This window comes from Anopheles arabiensis, chromosome 2 (assembly GCF_016920715.1).
Source record: "Anopheles arabiensis isolate DONGOLA chromosome 2, AaraD3, whole genome shotgun sequence".
Taxonomy (NCBI): Eukaryota; Metazoa; Arthropoda; class Insecta; order Diptera; family Culicidae; genus Anopheles; species Anopheles arabiensis.
In genome coordinates this window covers 16,289,205-16,309,319 of record NC_053517.1, presented here as the reverse complement: position 1 = coordinate 16,309,319, position 20,115 = coordinate 16,289,205, and the positions used below count along the sequence as shown (strand labels likewise).

Here is a 20,115-nt window from a genome sequence, read left to right as displayed (position 1 = left end):
TTTTGCAGTGGACAGCGTGGAGCGACCACCCCACACAGCACAGTGACAGCTTTTCTCTCCGATTTTATTAGTCAAAACCACCATTAGACGGTAATGGCCATTATGGATCGCCATTACTACCGCTCCGGTCCGCGGAGTCACAACGGGGTCGAAGCTGGACAGCTGATTTTGCCATACGATGCCGTGATGGGACGGCTCTTCATGTGTCGGGAGCGACGAACACCTCACTGGAAGGGCATTTTTGGGGTGGAAAATGTGGTTTATCGCCGTAGCCTTAACAGTGGTCTGGGACGGCCGTGCCCGAAATTTCGTCGCCCCGGACCACACCCACCACTTGCGGCTTAATGGCTTAACGATCCTCGATCGATGGAGATCGTCGCACCTTGGGCGCACCAGGTTCGTCGCCTATATCCGTGACGACCCGACCCGGTGGTAATCATAATCTGTTTCACCCCCCTCGAACCAAACTAAAAAAAAGATTAAAGCCAAGATTCGATCGTCACCTCTTCCGCGATTGCGACACCCCATCCCCCCTACCGCTCCTATGCTGTCCTTCCACTAGTTTCACCCTGCGTTCGGTCGATCACGTCCTGTCTAGCGCGCTCTCTCTCACTCTCTCTTTATTCGCTCTTGCTGTTGAAGCAAGCATACACACACACACAGCCTGGGGACGGCGAGGAGGTACGGGCGCAGTATGATCGCGATCGGCGCATCTAGACCCGAAGGTACGCGCGCCGCGGCTTAGTCTGCTGTGAGATCCCGCAGCGTTTGGTCGATCTGTTTTTCTTGCCCTTTGCTTCGCATCGTTTGCACGGGTTTTGGTGAGTCTCTGGAGTCTCTGAAGGACCATCTGGTGTGTGTGTGTGTGCGTGATAGTGCGTGGCCCTCGAATCGTTTAACAAGGACCTTGTCGCAGGAAGTGCGTAACGATCCTTTCGCAGTGAATGAGCGCGTTTCGTTTGTGTCACAAAACGGTGCCTTGTGCTAAAGCAAGCTTCTCAGTGAGTGGAGCCAGCAGACAGATTGCGTCCAGTGTGTAGCGAAAAACGATTCCTTCGCAGTGTCAGGTTGTAACGGACTCCTTACGAGTTCGGCCAAAATCGTTGCACAGCGAAGCTGCGCAGCATTGCACCAGTTGCCCAAAAACGCGCCCAACCACGCGACACACGCTTCCCGCTAACGGTTTCCGTTCGGGTTTGCGCGCCGTCCGGTAATTTCTGGTCCGCTGCAACCGGACCGCATGTCCATTTTCGGACCACTCCGGTCCGAATTTGGCAAATCGTCGCTCGAAATCCCATATGTTCCCCGATGGGCTCCCGTTGTCATCGCGGTAACACGTACGCGCGCTGGAGCTTGTGTGTGTGTGCGTTTGTCGCGGTGTGTGTGTGCTGTGTGGGGACGGACAGACAAAGGGGAGCAGTCTGGGGGCCTGGAGAACCGCTTTTACTTCGCCCCACCGTCCCCAAGACCGCCTGGTTTTGCGCCTGGTTTGTGTGTACGCGAGCGCGCGCGCAGCCTCCACGCGGCGAGCGTGCACTGCCCACACGCGTTTTTTATTTTTATTATTTCCCCGTCATTCCGCTTTGCTTCGCTTTTGAAAACCGCCTACGCGCCACAATTCCGAAGCTCCGGGGCTAACACTCAGCCCTGCCGCCAACGACCCTCTGTGCCCACACTGCTCTCGCTCTCTCTCTGTCGGGCGCAGCTTCTTCTCGCGCCGTCCTCCATTCTACACCCGTTTGTTGTCGGGCTTTGATTGCTCGATCCCGCGCCAGCGTGTGTCTGAAAGGGGGGAGGGGAGTTGTTTTTTATATATGTATATCGCTTTTCCATTCCCTCCCTTCTCTTCCTTTTTGTTGCCCTTTTGTCATAGCGCAAGGACGGGAACACGGGGCCCTGTTTAGCGTTTTTGGATGGGAATTCCTGTTCCGCTGAGCCCTGAGCGGTAAGCTTTTTTCCACGCCGGCACCCGGAGGCGGACAGGGAACGGGTGGGCCCTGTGCAGACGATGCCGAGGCCCATCAGTTCCATCGCGGGACCTCGGGCAGCAGGGACAGTGAAAAGGTGTGCCCAGGAAGAGACACGCTCGTAATGTCGCTCAAGAGTCATCTAGTTCGTCGCCTTCGTCTGAACGCTTGCAAGACAAACGGCGCGAAGGGGTGGGCAAAAGAACACCTTAGATGCACATGTTGGTGTTGTCGTTGCGGCAGCATCGTTGGGTGTGTGGATGGGACAACACTTCGCCTGGGGGAACGAAACGAGCAAGAAAGTGGGAATCGAAGCATCAAACAATTAATAAAACGTGTCCGCAATGCAAAGGCTCGGGTTGGGTGTTTTTGCAGACGAAACCCGTGCACAGATGGCGCAACAGAGAGCGCGAGTTAAGTGCAAGGATTTTGGAAGTTCGTCCCACCAATTTTGAAGAAAAGCAAAAAAAAAAAAAACTGCAACAACTCCAGCCCGGTTATCCACCTTGTTGCTTAACACGGCGCTTTCGTCTGCTCACCGATGGGACTGCTACCGGCCCTGAACTGTCGCGTTTACTTGAAAAGTGATCCAGCAACAATCATGTGTACACGATCCGTGTTGTAGTGCATGTGAAATTGCAATGAACATTTCAATCAAGCTCTTCCCGGTTTGTGTGCGCGAGTGATCCTTCTGTTTTTTTGCGAGCTGGGGCGGCCTGTGAGTGCATATCGTACTGATTTTCCCTTTCTCTTCTTGTCTCTGCTTCCCTGCGGCAGTAAAGGAGCAAAATGAAATCAACCCTGCCGATGGCAGGGCTGTTGCTGCTGCTGGCACTGTTCGCGTTCGTGCAGCAAGTGCAACCGCTGTCGATTGACCCGGGTAAGTACACGAGCCCCACGGCACCCCTGGCGGTGCTATCAATTAGTCGTAAATAATCCATTCCAGCTGCTGCCGTCCATAAATCGTATCATTTCGTACCGCACTGGGACGCACTGAGAGTAACAGAATAACAAAAGCAATGAAGCGAAGTACCCCGCAAGCAGCCAAAAATGGGCAATGGACCAGATTCACATCCAGCAGCAGTGTCTTGTGGCCAGAAGTTTTGTGCCCAAAACCGCCATTCTCTGTCGCCCGGATCGCCCACACCGGTTGGCTCTGCTGCGCGATACACATACACTGGGGTTTGCAGATTGGATGCTTGCTGGTGCCGGTTTTTTGTTGGTTCGTTCGATTGGTCCAGAACCCTTTTGGTTTCCCCCGCTCGAAACCCTCGATCGAGGAGGTGCGCGCAATGAAGTAATGCTTCATAAATCTTCCACCCGTTGCACACACGCACACGGAGCATTGGCTGCAACCTACACTGGACGCCACAGTACGGGCGCCCACGTCTGTGACAAGCGATTGCGCGATCGCGCTATTGATTGATTTATTTAAATTAATTTCTTATATGGGGCGCCAGAAACTGTGTGTGTGTGTTTTTTTTTTGGTCACTAATTACAGTGTTGAGAAGTCGCGAGACACTTTGCAACATACGTGGTGCGGAATGATTTACATTTTTTGTTTTTTTTTTGTTTGCTTAACCTCTTTTCCTTCTCTGATGTAGTTGCCTCGACTGAGCTGGAAGAATACATTAAGGATGATTTCCTAATATCGCTCCGCCACATTAGGTAAGCGATCGGCACATTAATTGATTTACAGTGAAACCTTGGTTAAGAGATATTCCTGCAACAGAGAGAGAGAAAGAGAGACAACTGGACAAAGTAGGAGATCTTTCAAGTAGCAGGACTAAAGTTAGAGTAATATCAGATTAGAGATTAGAGGTAATATCATAAATAACTTCAGAGATGGCAAAAATAAACTGAAGTACACAATTTTAAGGGTTTTCCAACCAGTTTCGGTAATTAAAAAATATGTTGGAATGTTGTTAATGCTCAAAATGATTCTTCCTATTACACTTAATTATTTTTGAATGGAAATAGTTCAATCCAACAGTTAAACAACTAAATTACATATCAAACTACATAGGAGATAGTTTAACCTCAATATGTGTGCAGTTTTAGTTGATCGTTTGATCGATTACCGTCTTATCCAAGATTCACTGTAATTGTTTTTTTCCAAACACGCCATCACAATGGCATTTCGAATGTTTACCACACTCCACACAGACCGCGGCGAAAGTTTAGAATCACCATCGAGGCACTGTTTATGATCGATTTCCCTGAATCGAAGAACAAATTTTCCTTCTATCTCGATCGCAAAAACAAGCGAGGTAAGCAAATGAGGTCTACTGAGGCCGCCCCTAATCGAAAACCGATAAATCAATCGCTTTTAACGGCCATCCATTTCCCATCACCCCCACACCCATTGCCCATCGATCAGTGACCATCGACATCACCACCCACTCGAAGGTGTACTCGAAGAACCTCATCCTGAGCGAGCTGAACGAGTCGACCACGATCAAGTCGCTGGCGTTCGCGTTCCACCAGAGCGCGATCACCGTGTACATGAACTGTAAACAGTCCTCGACCGAGGAGCTGGACGTGAACCTGTCGAAGCTGTTTGCGGGCAGCGACGAGCCGACGGTCAAGCTGGTAATTGCTCATCTGCCTCACGATCGCGATCGCGACAGTGATTGATAGGGATTTCCTTGCCTATTTTCCTGTTTTCCGTAGTTCCGCGAGCGCAAATATCCCCTGTTCCTGGATTCCGACCTGGACAAGGCGCTGAGCCGTGCCAGCTGTCAGAAGATACTGCGCCGCAACGGCAACCACATCCCGTCGCGCCAGAAGCAGACGGTGGAAAAGATGCTCAAGAACAAAGTACAAGGTGAGGGTTTGGGTAAACTTGTCCCTGAAAAAGCGATTCGCTAATCGATTGGGTTTTGCAGGTGAGCTTATACCGGAGCGCAACAAAAAGCGTGACATCCGGAACTGGCACCACACGGCGGAAAAGTACAAGGAAGCGTTCCACACCGACTTCTCGGCAAACCGTGGCGACATCCCGATCATTCACGGTGATTGTGATGGTAAGTTGGTAGGCCCATTGCAGAGTTATCCTACGTCACAGTTTTCAACACTCTTTGTGGTTTCGATCCTGGTAGAGAACATTCTGAAGCTTCTCGGCGAGCTGATGAAGCTGGTGAAGGAGCTGAAGGAAGAGGTGAAGGGACAGCGGCATGAGATCAACTACTTGCGGGGGCTGATCGAGAACTGTGCCGGTTGTCAGCAGGCGCAACCGTTGCGCGAAAACTGCCAGTACAGCAATCCGTGCTTCCCAGGTGAGTTACGGCAGTACCCTAGGTCCTGGTGAGGATCTACTAAAACACCTGATTTCCCGCAACGTTGCAGGCGTGCAGTGCTATGATACGTCTACTGGTATGCGCTGTGGTCACTGTCCGCGTGGATACGTCGGCGATGGCCGAAACTGTCGTCCGGGTCAGACATGTGCGGACCAGCCATGCTTCAAGTTAGTACCAGTCCTTTCAAACTAACCCCAACTACGCTCTTTAGCTGACTTACAGACATCCAAATTATCCGGTGTTGTCTTGCTACTCTCCTTCCAGTGGTGTCCAGTGTTATGACACGGTCGAGGGTGCCCAGTGCGGTCCCTGCCCGGCGGGATACGAGGGCGACGGTAAGCACTGCCGGTTTCGGGACGCCTGCGAAGACAAACCGTGCGCACCAGGTAGGAAGTAATAGTCAAGTCAAGCTCCCCGCCTTACCACAACCCCCTCCAAAACCACTCACTTTAACCTGACGCCTGACGAGACGCGACGAGTCGGGTCGTCGCCACGGAGGGTCCCAGTAGCGTACGATAGCATGCGGGCAGCTACGGGGCTTCTCCAATCATTTCTCCATTGCTCCCCCACAACAACAAAAAACCCAACAATAAACCCCTTCTCATACAAAGCCCCGTGTGTCCCCGTGTGTGAACAAACCAACAGTTGTGAATGTAAAACGGTGTTCCCATAATATATAACACGCTCCCCAGGGGTGGAACAAAATGTTTGGGGAAAGCGTTGTCCACACATACCGCCGGCTGATATATATATAGATATACAGTGTTAAATGAATTTCACATATTTTTACATGTTTTTTATCACCATTTTTCTTACCACGTTTGATCCTGTGCCTGGCAGGGTGCGCCAAATGTACTTAACCTTAAGCTTCACTAGCAAACCAGCTGATATTTACGATACCCAATAATAAAACTGATGTCTCATCGTCGTACGTCGTAAGTTTGGCCTAATGGTTGGATCTTGTTGGATGACTGCGGTGCGATTCGTGTCTTCCGTTTGAGTTGTGGCAGGGTATATAACATTCGCTTAACAATCTTTTATCAACCATTTCCGAAACAGATGTAACAGAACCATGCGAGGGGAGGGGGGGGGCTTTGGGAAACATCTTTGCATGCTTGAGGTTTTACTATTTTTCTATCGTACCACTTATCATGTTGACTACTGCCTTATAACTGATTGTGAGTATTCATCGGCGATCGGTTTCGGTCCTGAATCAGTGCTCCTACGAAAGATCTCGATGTAAGCAATGGTAGTGTGAGCGCCGAAGATCGTGTCGATGCGAAAGTGTGAATCACCAAACCAAAATCATTTGCGCCTAACCCATTGACAAATTGTGTAACTTGTTCCCACATTCGATTGTTAAACATCGTCTCCCACACATTACTTGACTGTTCCACCCTTCGCCCTCCAAAATTAAGGTGTACATTGCAGTAGATTAGATCAGCATCCGTTCTTCCGCTGCGGTGCCTGTCCGGCCGGTTTCACTGGCAACGGTACTGCCTGTCACGATCTGGACGAGGTAGGTTATGCTGTGAGACTCCATCTTCTTTGCTTCCTTTGCTGATACGACCCCGGAAAAGGGTGTCTCCAGCCGAGGTCAAAAGAAGACCGTCTTCTGCCAACTCATACACCAACTGCTAGAATGCACTTTCAATGCCTTTGCACCTGTAATTTCTCACGCATGACTTCTCCCTACCGCCCGTTCTGAAAAGTGTGATCTGGTGGAGCCGTGTGATGTGCGCGTACGCTGTACCAACACTGCGCCCGGGTTCCGGTGCGACCCGTGCCCCAGCGGTTACGTCGGCATACACTACGAGGGGCTGACGGCAACGTCGTTCGACGGTTCGATGCAACGCCAGCGGTGCACGGATCGGAACGAGTGTGCGGACGGGTCGGCCCGCTGTGGAGCGAACATGGTCTGCCACAATACGGAAGGTTCGTACGACTGTCAGTGTAAGGCGGGCTTTATCCGCAACTCGTCGCGCGAATGTCTGCCATCCGATCGGATGTGTCTGGATGGGACGATCTGTGACCAGAACGCTGTGTGCAAGCATGCCGGCAACAATAAGTACAGGTAGGGATTCTGGAGGAAGATTTCCAGGGTTCAAGTAAGACTCCAAAGACTACTTTTATTTTTGACAGATGTAAGTGTAAGGTAGGCTGGGCAGGTGATGGATTCCTGTGCGGCTCGGACAAGGATCTGGACGGGTGGCCCGACGCCAACCTGCAGTGTAACGATGAGAAGTGTCGCGCTGACAACTGTGTCAACATTCCCAACTCGGGCCAGGAAGATGCGGACCGAGACGGTATTGGTGATGCGTGCGATCCCGACGCAGACAACGATGGCATTCTGAACAATCCGGTAGGAATGGCTCAGGCGGAGAAATTAAGTGTCAGCTCCAGTCCAGATTTTGCTAACTTCCCTTTCCCTATAAATGTAGGATAATTGCCCGCTGGTGCATAATCCGGACCAGCTGGATAGCGATGTCGATGGGGGCGATAAGCAGGGCGATGCGTGTGATAACTGTCCCACGGTATCGAACGTCGACCAGAACGATGTCGATAAGGATGGGATGGGCGATGCCTGCGATCCGGACATTGATAATGATGGTATTCGCAACGAGGATGATAACTGTCCGAAGGTGGCCAACTTCAACCAGCTCGATACGGATGGCGATCGGGTCGGGGATGTGTGCGACAACTGTCCAATGATTCCCAACCCAAATCAGGTGAGTGTCTGAGGGGATTGATTAGAAGGATCTAACTCAAATGGACTTACCTCTCTCTGCTCTAATTTCATTCCCACAGCTCGATTCCGACAACGATCTTATCGGTGATGCGTGCGACAGTGATGTCGATCGCGATCGGGACGGTATTCAGGACAGTCGCGACAACTGTCCGAAGCTGGCCAACTCCGACCAGCTCGACACCGACGGTGATGGGCGGGGAGATCTGTGCGATACCGATGCGGATAATGATGGTATCCTGAACCACGAGGATAACTGCCCGATCGTGTTCAATCCCGATCAGACGGATGCGAACAGTAAGTCGGCAAGACATCGATTGCACCCGATGTGGCATCCGCTCACAGCGACATATACTTACAAACCACTTTTTCCAGATGACGGCATCGGTGACATCTGCGAGGAAGACTTCGATTTGGATCTGATCCCGAACTATCTCGACAACTGTCCGAACAATTCGAAGATCTTCTCGACCGACTTCCGCACGTACCAGACGGTGGTGCTGGACCCGGAAGGCGACTCGCAGATCGATCCGAACTGGGTGATCTACAACAAGGGTGCGGAGATTGTCCAGACACAAAACAGCGATCCGGGGCTGGCTGTTGGGTAAGTTCAGTGCTCAGTTTGTAGAGCTTGTGCGGAGGAACGCTTTGATCGAAATTGTTTAATTGCTTTTACTCCCATCCCATCATCTCGTTCCTGCTCTGCCAATGCAGCTACGACGCGTTCGGTGGCGTTGATTTCGAGGGCACCTTCTTCGTCGACACGGAAATCGATGACGATTACGTCGGGTTCATCTTCAGCTACCAGGACAACCACAAGTTCTACGCCGTCATGTGGAAGAAGAACATCCAGACGTACTGGCAGGCGACCCCATTCCGGGCGTCCGCCGAGCCGGGCATACAGCTGAAGCTGATCAACAGCGCGACCGGACCGGGCGAGATGCTGCGCAACAGTTTGTGGCACACGGGCGACACCAAGGGCCAGGTGAAGCTGCTCTGGAAGGACCCACGCAACGTGGGCTGGACCGAGCGGACAGCGTACCGCTGGCTGTTGCTGCACCGGCCGAAGATCGGACTGATCCGGTTGCGCATCTTCGACGGCGACCAGATGGTGGCCGATTCGGGCAACATCTTCGACACCACGCTCAAGGGCGGCCGGCTGGGTGTGTTCTGCTTCTCGCAGGAGATGATAATCTGGTCCGATCTGGTGTACCGCTGTAATGGTAAGTTCGGTCGACTGGGGAACGTGCGTCCGAGAGTAATGCTTTTCCATTCTCGTTTCCCTCACTACAGACAACGTACCGGAGGCGATTTACCGCGAGCTGCCTCCGAATTTGCAGCGCGAGGTACAGGTTGACCATCGGGCTTAGGCCGGCACTCCATCGGGTGATCGTCAGCAGAGTTAATGTTAGGTGTACAACTAAATGTAGCGCTTACAGTATATACAACACCAATCTGCTTCGTATAATCAGGCCCTGTGTTTCCACTCCTTACTATTACTATTCCCTAGTTGTCGCTACCTCAGTTCTATGTCAGTAAGACACTATTCAGTACGTAATAGGCACTAATGCGAACCAATAAAGCGTGTGATCTTCCATCGCACAGCGATGGAGGATGAAACAAAACTTCTACACAGCATTATGATCCTTCCATTTCATGGATACGTCCACCGAATCGTGGGTTTATTGCGTACATAGCCGCTACATACAGAGTATTTCAGACCGTGAGTAGTGTAATTGTAAGTTGTAACGCTATCTTATGCTATAAAATGGAGCAAACATCCTAAAATCTCTCCCTCACCAACAACACGGAACACACTTCACTCCATGTTACTAACGCTCCTACGCCCTCATCGTCAGATGACTGCCGCAGCTTTTCTCGTGTGTCGTCTTTAGCAGTTTTTTAGTGTGTTTCTTGCGCACGTTAAAGACACCGTACACCACCGGGTTCATGCAGCTGTTCGTGCTGGCGAACAGAAACAGTCCCTTCTGTATTCGCTGGTCCACATTTTTGGCCGACTCCTTGTCGAGCCAGTACCTGTAAAATGAGAAGGGAAGGAACAGCATGTTCTAAACATTGGAAGGAACTTCCCATGGATGACTCTATCACGTACCATAGTGACATGACGTAGTAGGGCGTCCAGCAGACGACGAACACGATCACGATCATTATGGTCATCCGTAGCGTCTTTCGCTTGGCTCGCCCAAGCACATCGATCGACGAGCGGCGAAAGCTCTCTGCAAAACAAGGCATAAGGTGAAAATATTGCGCGTGGTTGGAGCGTCGATAAGGAAGGAGTTCCCTTTTACCTAAATTGCGTGGATTGGTACGACTAAATATTTCGTAGTAGATAGACCCGTAGCAGTAGAGGATCACAATCAGCGGGAAGGTGTACATCAGGCACATTACCAGCACGTTGTAGATGATCTGGTAGATCTCCTCCTCAAAGTAGTGGTACGTTACGCACTGCTGGTATCCCGTAATGTTTGGATGTCCTTCCAGGTGAAAGATAAACGCCTGAAATCGCAACACAAAATAGAACCGCACTGTTTGAGTAACTGGCCTTGATTGGTACTTGACTGCAACAAAAACCATACCTGAGGTAAACTGCACAGTCCGGACATTATCCAGGCTGCTGCTATCATCAGCACGGCCCGATGTTCGTGCACCTTGAGCGGTTTCAGCACAGCAAAGTATCTGAGAACAAAGGCAAATTCTGGCAATTAGTCGGGGACGATCGGTAAAACACACTGGCTCAGATGGCACGTACCTGTCCACCGATATGCAGATCAGAATGAAGCTGGACAGATACAGCCCGAAGGTGCGGAAGAACGCCATCACGCGACACATCAAGTCACCGGCCGTCCATCTAACCGTGTACGCCCATCCAATCTCCAGTGGCATCATCAGAAAGGTGACCTAGGGTGCAGTGGAAGAATGGGTGTTAAAGAATTGGTCCTCCCAAACATCGCCACAGGTTCTGTATGCCTCCAGCGCCAAACCAACCAGCAGATCTGCAATCGCTAGATGCGCCAACATGATATTGATCCGCGACGAGGCGCGCACCTTCCGCTGGGCCAGTATGCTGAGCACCGTAAGGTTGCCCGTGGCCGAAAACACCATCAGTGTACTGTAACGGGGATGCAATAAAAAAGGGGAGAAACGACGTTAGCGACAGAACAGCGACACCCTGGCCCTGACCGACGCTTACGTGTACACCATGATCGAGAGGATGTGGCCGGAGTTGAAGCGCATATCGATCGGCATCTCGTAGTACTCTTCGCCGGCCGTTTCGTTCGCATAGTACGACCAGTCGGCCAAATTCCGATGGTCCTCGATGCGCTGGTTGATGTGGGCGGCCATTGTGTTGGGCATTGTTCTGGCTGGCTGGCTGGCAGCTCCGGACCTGCGGCTTGCGGCTAACTGTTACGAAGGGTTGCTCGGTGCTAAGCTAATCCATCTAGCACGATCGAACCTGCTATCACTAGTTCACGTGTTTCGTTAACCACCAGGCGGACACATTTGTATGGCATTCTTTCCTTAGAATGATGAACTGAACGCGCTAAGAGTAATTCACAGTCTATTACGAGATTCTTCCCGTGCTCACGGATCGCTGCCCTGCCCCAACCATGTGCCACTAACGTTCCTTCACTTTTGTGAAGTGCCCTCGGAGTTCGGAGAGATTCGTCGGCCAGATAACTCCTGCCGACTGCTTGTAGAGACACACTCGTGAGTGCTCCAAAACAGCACCTTCACAATCCTAGCCCCAACACGACACAAACTCACACACTCACACCCCGAACCCGCAGAGTCAATGTCGCAGTTCACACGGGCACACAACTGTACCGAGGCTTCGGCAAGCAATATATGCTCGATTGTCCCCTCCCCGCGGACCCGGACATGGTTTTGATCTGCCACCAATAAATAATGCTACACACCACCACCACCACCAACACCACCCTCCAGTCGGTCACTGTTGTTGTGATGTGCGACCGCGGCCGAAACACTCACTGAGCGCGTGCCAAACAACTCATAGTCCAGGTCTACTCTGTCCATGGGGCGTGCTGCCACCGTCGCCACCGCCACATGCATGCATCAGATGTACAGGGAGAGAGGGAAAGGGGGGAGGGGTTGTATACGGATGAGATAGATCCTTCGGCTGTACGATGATTAGCAACTGATCGCGCACTCTAATGCGTTTGCAGGGCGGGCGGACTGATAGGGACCGATGTGGGAAGAGACCTCTACCGTGCCTGCACTAACACACAAGTAAGCAAACCAACATCAAAAAAATTGTACCACAAACAGACAAACACACATCACACAAACACCGATCGTATCAAATCTTCCACGAACGAGCGAACGCATCCGGAAGTGAGCAACTGTGGTGGTTGATTTTTCACTATTTTTGTGAGTGAATTCACGTATTCACGATCGCAACCACCTGCCAGTGGTACAACAGCTGAAGCCACACCGCGACGATGGTTGATGTAGGTACGGCCGATGTACTGCTACTGCTGCGCGGTTTCCCTGAGCACCACCACCACACCGGTCCGTTCTCGTGCGCTCGTGAGCGCTCAATCGATTAGTGCCGCGCCGGGCGCGAAACGATACGCGCCGCCACACGGTCGCGGGGTGATCGCGTCCAATTCACTCCCTCCCCCCCGCAGCGAACGATCGATCGCGGCAGCACCACCGAGGATGCGGCACGAGAAGCGGTATAGATAGACTGCCCGCACTAAGGCTAGCCGGCCGACTGGGTCGGACCGTTGTTCGGGCTTGTGTCGCCATTGGGTCGCCATCGGACGGACGCGGTTATCAGCGGCAATGCGTTTACCACCGATCGAGCGAGCGGAGCAGCCGAACTAACGTAACGCAACCAACCACACCCAAGCGCGCCCTCGGCTCGGCTGTCGTATCAACTAGGACAACACAGTCAGCAAAAGCCCGGCCCCGGAGCTTGAAGCCACATTTGCTTAGGTGAGATGAGGAACTCGCGCTGCTATCTTGTTCCCCGTTTTAAATTCATTCGGAAGCATTCAATGGAAACGCGAAACGCAGACACACGTAATTTCCTTGTTTTAAAGCACAGCACCACGCACCACTGCTGGCCACCAATATGGAAACAGAGACAATAACAGTCGTTTTTTTTATTTGCACTTTTGCGTCCCAGAAAACAGAAGAAGTATAACAAAGTCACGTAGTATATAGAACACGTTTCCTTAGCTCGGGCGATGCGAGAGGGGAAAAAACGGGCAACACGCGCTATCCCGTAGCGCGAAGGGGATGAGTGAAAAGGGAGGTAAGGATTGGGTGGGGATGGGAGACTACCTAAACTACGCAAAGAGTATAACAATCACCTTCCCGAATGTGCACACACCACCGGTTGTAAATCTATGTACAGGAGAGAGAGAGAAAAAAAAAAGAAAAAAAAACCTACCTAACAGAATGAGTCTGACTTTGACTTGGTTACTTAACTAGCCCCTAGCATCATTATACTTATATAGCTTTAAACACGGGCGTGTTTGCTTGTTTTTTTTGTTTCTTGCCTACTCCAGTCATTCGTTGAACATTTTCATTGAAAGAAACCCCAAAACAGAAAGCACAGTACCAACCGGTATTGTTTGTTGCAGTCACGGCGCAACCGATCGCGAAAGCAACCGGCGACGATCGTGAAGAAAAACCTAGCGCCCTGTCACCACTTTGTCACCCGCCCCATAACCGTACCGTAAGAAAATCTAACCAAACAAAAACAAAACAAAAACCTGCCGTAACAAAACGGGGAGTATAATGTAAAAAAAAAAACACGCACACACACGATCAACGCAAACCAAAACAAAGAAACAAAAAAAAAACCCATTCCTAAACTGTTTGCCGGCTTCTCGTGCACCGTCGTCGTGAATATCAATCTTGCTGCTGCTGCTGCAGCACTATCTTGGTTCTGCTCTAGCCTTCTGCTTACTATTGCACATTCACCCCCAACCATTATCCGGTTTGCTTTCATCCCCCCGAGAATGATTAAGCTATACGCACATAAACTCTCCCTCTCTCTCTCTGTCTCACACACACACGCACACACACACATTCACGCACACAGTTGCGAATGGCAAGAGGGATGTGGGTGGGTTTTGGAATTAGGCATTTTCCGGCTCGCGCTTCGTCTCGATCTTCACCATCTCGCAGCCCTTGTCCGGCGCGTGCGTCATCTCGCCCGGGCAGCAGCTCAGATTGTTGTTGTTGAACATGGCGACGTCGCTGTCGAGCTGCAGCGACGAGGATGGGCCGTGGACACTCGTGGGCGCATGGAAATATATGTCCGCTACCGTAACGGTGCCATCCGGCGAGCTGCCCGTAACATGACGCTGCTGCTGCTGCTGCTGCTGCTGCTGCTGCTGCGCTTGTACTTGATGGTTTTGTTGGTGCTGCTGCTGTTGCTGCATGTATCCGACGTCTGCAGGTACGGTACCACTACCACCACCACCACCGGCACCATTCCTTGGACCGTGCAGCTGCCCATTGAGCGCATCTGGTGTGGTCTGATCGGGCGCTTTGCGCGTACAGTAGCTGTTGGCGCTCGGTACCGTGTCCATGAGCAGACCGTCCGGATCGCCACCGTAGCCGGGCGGTCCGTTCAGCGATGACATTTGTACTAGCGGGTCGGTCCCCTCGTGGTCCACCGGTGGGCCCCCGATCGATGGCGCGAGGTGCGTCGTATCACACGAATCGGATGGGCTGTTGTTGGTGTTCATCATGTTTATCGGTGAGGTGATCGTCGACGAGGTATCGATAGTGTCGCCTAAAAAGGGTAACACACACACACACAGGGTAAGTGAAACAGTGAAACAAAAGACCCGGGCAGCACCATGGCGGGCCCAACCATACCTCCGAGCAACATTTCCTGCAGCAAGCTATCGATGTGCGCGACGCCGAACATTTTGGCAAGCTCGATTTGCTGTATCATCTGCCACGTGATCGATTGGAGCACTGGCAGTAGCAGCAGAATCTCTCCGAACCTTCCTCTGTTGAAGAAAACAAAAAGGGGGTTAGTTCTCCATTCAACTCATCATCCACGGTCTACGTCTCCGCTCACCTCGAATCGTACAGCTTGTCCGAGATGTAGTCCTCGAGATTGTTTAGCACCTGGTGCCGGAGCGATTTGATCTTGGCAGGTTCGTTCAATCCTTTCGCACCTGTTGAAAGAGAGGAAAGCAAATCACATCACAGCTCACGCCCCACACCATAGAGCCCACTGTGCCCCCCCCCCCTCCGCGGAACGTACTTGGATCGAAGAATACCAGCGCCTTGATGCACGCCAGCTCGGAATCGTCGATCTGTATCTCCTTCATGGCACTGACAAGCTCGTCGATGATGCGGGCCCCGATGCGGGAGATGTCCAGGTTGGGCGACATGTTCGCATCCGGGCACTGCTTGGTGATGATGCAGTTGTTCCCGAGCAGCAGCATATCCTGCAGGTGCATCGACCGGCGGGACAGCCCGAGCAGCAGATGCTCGCCCGCGTGCGCCCGCAGCAGCGCGACCTGATCGTCCAGCTGCAGCTCGGCGAAGGCCGGTATCGATTTGGCCCACTCGACCAGTATCAGCAGCTGCTGCTTCATCGAGTCGCACACGTCGTTGATGCTGGCGAACCGCTTCGACGACAGGTCGGCCTCCTCCGCGTCGTTCGTTTCGTCCAGCGCCGCGCCGAAGTGGCGGCTAAAGTTTTCCGCCCGCAGCAGAAACTTCACCGACAGCCCGTTGATGGTGTTCTTATCGTCCGTGCTCGGCTTGCGGCAGCTGATGCGGTCCCGCTCGTTCTGGACCGCTGAGAAGGGAGAAAGAGAGAGACGCAAGGGAATTATTATTATCAATCGCGTAAGATCCGGGAGCAGCAGACGGGTGACTGTGTGTCTCTGTGCGTCCCGCGGACATCTCGTCCCTTTGCCCTTACCCTCCTTTTTCATGCCCGCTTTGAAGCATTTCTTCAGCCGACAGTACCGGCACTGGTTGCGCTTGTCTTTGTCCACCACGCAGTTGCGTGAGAATCTGTACCAAACAAAGGGAGGGAAAGTGTAAGCGTACGGGTGCTAGTTCCGGAAGGTTCGCGTCGCTCCGGCTTACCTGCAGGAGTAGGTATGGTTTTTCCTTACGCTCCGGCGGAAAAAGCCCTTACATCCATCGCATGAGGCGGCACCGTAGTGTTTGCCCGTCGCACGATCGCAGCAGATAGCGCACACGTTGATTGCGCTGAAGCTGCCGCTATCGTTCGGCTGCAGGGGACTCAGGCATGATTCATACGCCGTATCGGACGTATGGCTCGGGCTGTCGTGGCTTCCTGGAACAAGAAAAAAGGGAGCGAAAAAAGAAGAAAATCGTTAGACACGGGAATCAAAGGGACCTTCGAGAACACCAAAGGCAAGATTGTGCGCGATCACCAACAACACACCGACATAACAACACCCTCTATATATATGCTGCGATAGAGCTGTTTGATGGGGGAAAGATATTCTTATCGCCCACGAGTCCGAGCGTCCGAGGGCCCTCCCCGACTACCGACAACGGCACAAACACAGCACACCTTCCGCACACCGTGACACCGCTGCTGGGCAGTTACAGCACAACACAAGTTTTGCTCGGAAGCATCCCTCCTTCCCGCGCCTGCACCGCACACGCCCTTACCTTTCGTTCGGTCGTTCAGCTCGCTGTACTCTATTCCGGCGTTAGACATTTTGGTCGTTGCAGCATATTGGCTCGCGAGCAGTGGTACACATTCTGTAAGAGGCAAAAACTGCATCATCATGCCGGGCCGGGACGGGGACTACTACCACAGACACCGAACGCGCGCGCGTGCGGGGACGTTTCGACGGTTCGGAGCGCGCACGATCGTCTGCGGCCGTCGTAGCCTCGTGCTGGGTGCAACAGCAGCAGCGCCGTCGTCGTCGTCGTCGTCGTCGTCGTGCTCTCACTTCGCGTCAGTGTTCGTACGCGGATACGCGATGCTGTCTGGCCGCCTAGAGATTATGTGCGCGACACATTGGCGCGCGGGGTGTGTGATGTGCGATGATTTGCCGTCCGATTCCCGCGCACCCCGATTCCCGCTACCCCGCAACAGAACCAACCCTCTCGAACACAGAAACACACACACCAACACACACTGCGAGATCCTGTGCGACGGTCGGTGGCTGCGGTGGATGGAAAATACCACACGGGCGAGATCAATACTTCGGTTGGAATCGGAATCGGACGACCGAGAAAATCGACGACGCGTTAATCAGCAGCCGCGACGCTCGGCACTGTACTGAGCGATTACGCGGCGATGGCTGGTGCTTTTTTCGTTGCTGCCAGGAACTGCCACTCTTCTTCCATCACCTACCAATATCTCGAGCCTTCTTTCAGCCTCATCTTTTCCACACCGACGGACGGAGCGAACCGACCGGGAGGGAGGGGAAGAGTGATTGGCAGCCGTGAGAAGCTTCGGTCTTATCTCTTATCTTGTGTGTGTGTGTGTGTGTGTGTGTGTGTGTGTGTGTGTGTGTGTGTGTGTGTGTGTGTGTGTGTGTGTGTGTGTGTGTGTGTGTGTGTGTGTGTGTGTGTGTGTGTGTGTGTGCGTGTGTATGTTATTTATTCCCATCCCTCGACTCGGCAGGTTTGCCTGGACCCTAAGATGGACGCAAAAGAGTGTGTGTGTGTGTGTATGTTTTTTTTAATTGGTCAATCTTGTGTGCGTATGGTGCCTTTTTCTTGTCTTGTTCTTTTCTTCCCTCCCTCCTCTGTGGTGCTTCTCTAATGTGCCCAAACATTATCGTTTACATAATGGGGACGTTTAACCTTGTGTAGCGAAGGATGTTAAGTGTTGGGGGGGAGGGAAGGGGTGGGGGGCAGAAGACAAACAGAACAATCGCACAGCCACAAGCTAGTGGAGGAGCTTTAAGCAACTGTTCGCCAAACCGCAAGACATCTTCACGCTCTGCCCCACCGGCCACAAGGCGCGGATAAAGCCCACGCGGATACAGGGGAGGGATGATCTCTGTGCAAGTGTGTGGCGGCTATGGTGACGAAGCACACACATCTCGAGAGCAACTAGCCAATGGCTGCTTTTATTTTATTTTTGCCTCAATTGACAAAAGACAATCAAAGAACGTGATCTTCGCGGATCTTGGCCGTCCTCTCTCTCACTCGACGACTGCTAGAGACGGCAGCAGTAGTGGTCGTGGTGTTCGTTTCCCCCACATTTTTTTTTTGTTGCTGTCTCGTTCTCTCTCTTCCTTCTAACAAAGTACGGCGCGCGATCGTGCCGCGAAGGCGTGTGATTTCATTCGCGTTTCATTGGAAAATTGAGCAGTGATCATTAATGTTAGCGCGCCACCACCACCCCTTCCTCTCTGTCCCGAACTCATAGAGTGTGGTAAATGTTGTACTTCCGCGCCGCATTGTGTGCATTTAATGTGCGCGCGATGTTACTGCGGGGCTTGTCTTTAAAAAAAAACCCATTCCGTGCCTTCGGGTGCAGTTAATCAGACGCATCATAAATCCTCCCCATGACAAACACACACAGACACACCCACACGCCTCCTCACACCTCCTCCCCCCAAAGGGGTACTTGATGTTTTCTTCCGCGGCGTTTTGTCACCTGTGCGCAAAGAAGAAGGCGCGCTCGCGCAGCAGGAATGGTAAAGCCGGGTGGTGGGCTACTAATCCCACCGCCCGGTAGCAATGACCGTGGCGGCGACTCCCTATCGATAATTATCGGCCCCAGGCGGTATCACAAACCCTTCACCCCACTTCACTTCAATGCTAGCTGAGTATGTGTGTATGTGTGTTTCTGGCATTCTCGTGTACAGCGTGTAAAGCCCAAAAGGGGGGATGAGGCCCTATCTTAAATATTCCTCCATGGATAGAGGAATTTGTACAAAAATATGACACACGATCACTTATTGAAAAGTGTTTCTATCTTGTGTTTCTTTCATCCAATCCAAAACGTTCGTGTCGTGTCTACACCTAAGTCTATATGGTCAAGGAAGAACGACAGCAAACGCACGTAAGTAACGTCAACCAACAGTACTACACGTTCTGTTCGTGCCCGGCTTGCGTTCTCCGCAGTCATATTTTGCTGCTGTTTTTGCGCTGAGTTGGCGTAATTGTGTGTTTTGCGGTGGCAAAAACACAACCCCCTGTTAGAGTCACGCAGCACGGCGCAAACACGCCAACGACGCCATCCAGACAGAAATTTACTTACAGAAAAAAGAGTGAGTAGGATAGATCGAGGAAGGGATGGGGCAGTTGACGAGGAGGGAGACAAAAACGCTATTCAAACAAACGCGCCTGTGATGCGGTATCCGTGCAGGCTGACGACTACTCTTCCGCTGCCAACTGCGATCGACGTAATTTCATCTACGAAGATCATCATTTCGCTTGCGCTTGTGGAGTTGGCAGGGAAGGAACGGCGGTCGGTCCATCTATCCCGCTTCCTGATTCCTCGTTTCAGTGCCCAGGCAACTGTGTGAATGACAAAGCTTCCAGTATGGGAGGATAATTGCGGCATAGTGTGTGTCCTCGTCTTGCGCCAGATCGGAGAGGTGGTTTGCAGGATGATCGTTACAATCGAACCGCCCTTTGTGTGCGTGTGTGTGTTTCTGTTTTGATGCCAGTCTTATCAGCCCTACACACTACTCCCACGCACACACACACATGGAATGGCATTCGATGATAATGATGGCTCCGGTTGCAATTGCAATGGAAGCGATTCCTTCCATCGCGGGCCACAATCCGAAAGGGCACAATCATTTTGCTGTCCCGGTCCACCATATTCAAGGGGGAGGTGGGCCAGTGGAGTTTTTGTTTTCATTCCCGCCATCTTCAATACCCCTCCACCACCCCGACGACCCCCCCCCCACCACCATTCTGGATCGCATTCCACGATCGGTCTGCTGGGAATCGAATTGTTTACATGCCACACAGCCTCCGACAGCTGATACCACGAGAGCAAGAGAGGGAGAGAGAGAGAGCGAGCGACAGAGAAAAGCAGGCAGCAGCAGCAACAAAAATCTCGGTCACTCGCGATCGGAAAATCGAGATCGACCACCTCGAGTGGACGGTGGTGGTGGGA

At 52.2% G+C, this 20,115-nt stretch overlaps 3 protein-coding genes across 5 annotated transcripts; 1 reads left to right on the top strand and 2 right to left on the bottom strand.

The window, feature by feature from the left end:
* The first annotated feature begins 721 nt into the window (after positions 1–721).
* LOC120898147 (cartilage oligomeric matrix protein) lies at positions 722–9,637 on the top strand. Of its 2 annotated transcripts, none has more exons than XM_040303598.1 (18): positions 722–821; positions 2,745–2,847; positions 3,572–3,635; positions 4,134–4,237; positions 4,348–4,559; positions 4,641–4,794; positions 4,856–4,993; positions 5,069–5,245; positions 5,316–5,433; positions 5,531–5,652; positions 6,685–6,785; positions 6,979–7,340; positions 7,409–7,628; positions 7,708–7,995; positions 8,075–8,309; positions 8,388–8,616; positions 8,727–9,235; positions 9,306–9,637. In XM_040303598.1, the coding sequence occupies exons 2-18, from the start codon at positions 2,757–2,759 to the stop codon at positions 9,380–9,382; spliced, it is 3,201 nt and encodes a 1,066-aa protein (XP_040159532.1). In that variant the 5' UTR covers positions 722–821; positions 2,745–2,756; the 3' UTR covers positions 9,383–9,637. The 2 variants fall into 2 exon arrangements, with proteins under 2 accessions (XP_040159532.1, XP_040159533.1); XM_040303599.1 differs by having other exon boundaries at positions 750–821; positions 2,750–2,847.
* A 13-nt stretch (positions 9,638–9,650) lies between these two features.
* Positions 9,651–12,884, bottom strand: LOC120898149 (gonadotropin-releasing hormone II receptor-like). Of its 2 annotated transcripts, XM_040303602.1 has the most exons (7): positions 11,224–11,387; positions 11,019–11,142; positions 10,783–10,931; positions 10,610–10,709; positions 10,322–10,529; positions 10,126–10,249; positions 9,854–10,049 (listed from the first exon to the last, which is right to left on the bottom strand). In XM_040303602.1, the coding sequence occupies exons 1-7, from the start codon at positions 11,385–11,387 to the stop codon at positions 9,854–9,856; spliced, it is 1,065 nt and encodes a 354-aa protein (XP_040159536.1). The 2 variants fall into 2 exon arrangements, with proteins under 2 accessions (XP_040159535.1, XP_040159536.1); XM_040303601.1 differs by having other exon boundaries at positions 9,651–10,049; positions 10,126–10,529; positions 11,224–12,884.
* Positions 12,885–13,083: 199 nt separating this feature from the next.
* On the bottom strand, positions 13,084–17,543 carry LOC120898148 (hepatocyte nuclear factor 4-gamma). Its single transcript, XM_040303600.1, has 7 exons — positions 16,689–17,543; positions 16,131–16,344; positions 15,961–16,055; positions 15,292–15,834; positions 15,103–15,202; positions 14,895–15,031; positions 13,084–14,808 (listed from the first exon to the last, which is right to left on the bottom strand). Exons 1-7 carry the CDS (start codon positions 16,807–16,809, stop codon positions 14,147–14,149), a joined length of 1,872 nt encoding a protein of 623 aa, XP_040159534.1. The 5' UTR covers positions 16,810–17,543; the 3' UTR covers positions 13,084–14,146.
* Between the last annotated feature and the right edge of the window lie 2,572 nt (positions 17,544–20,115).

Coding starts and splice junctions, on each gene's coding strand:
- LOC120898147 (XM_040303598.1), top strand. CDS start 2,757: ATGAAATCAACCCTGCCGATGGCAGGGCTGTTGCTGCTGCTGGCACTG. Junction 4,560..4,640: donor ACGAGCCGACGGTCAAGCTG/GTAATTGCTCAT, acceptor TGTTTTCCGTAG/TTCCGCGAGCGCAAATATCC. Junction 8,310..8,387: donor CGATCAGACGGATGCGAACA/GTAAGTCGGCAA, acceptor CACTTTTTCCAG/ATGACGGCATCGGTGACATC.
- LOC120898149 (XM_040303601.1), bottom strand. CDS start 11,387: ATGCCCAACACAATGGCCGCCCACATCAACCAGCGCATCGAGGACCAT. Junction 11,143..11,223: donor CTCTCGATCATGGTGTACAC/GTAAGCGTCGGT, acceptor TCCCCGTTACAG/TACACTGATGGTGTTTTCGG. Junction 10,932..11,018: donor TAGCGATTGCAGATCTGCTG/GTTGGTTTGGCG, acceptor ACTGCACCCTAG/GTCACCTTTCTGATGATGCC.
- LOC120898148 (XM_040303600.1), bottom strand. CDS start 16,809: ATGATGATGCAGTTTTTGCCTCTTACAGAATGTGTACCACTGCTCGCG. Junction 15,835..15,960: donor AGCGGGCATGAAAAAGGAGG/GTAAGGGCAAAG, acceptor CTCCCTTCTCAG/CGGTCCAGAACGAGCGGGAC. Junction 15,203..15,291: donor GCTGGTATTCTTCGATCCAA/GTACGTTCCGCG, acceptor CTCTTTCAACAG/GTGCGAAAGGATTGAACGAA.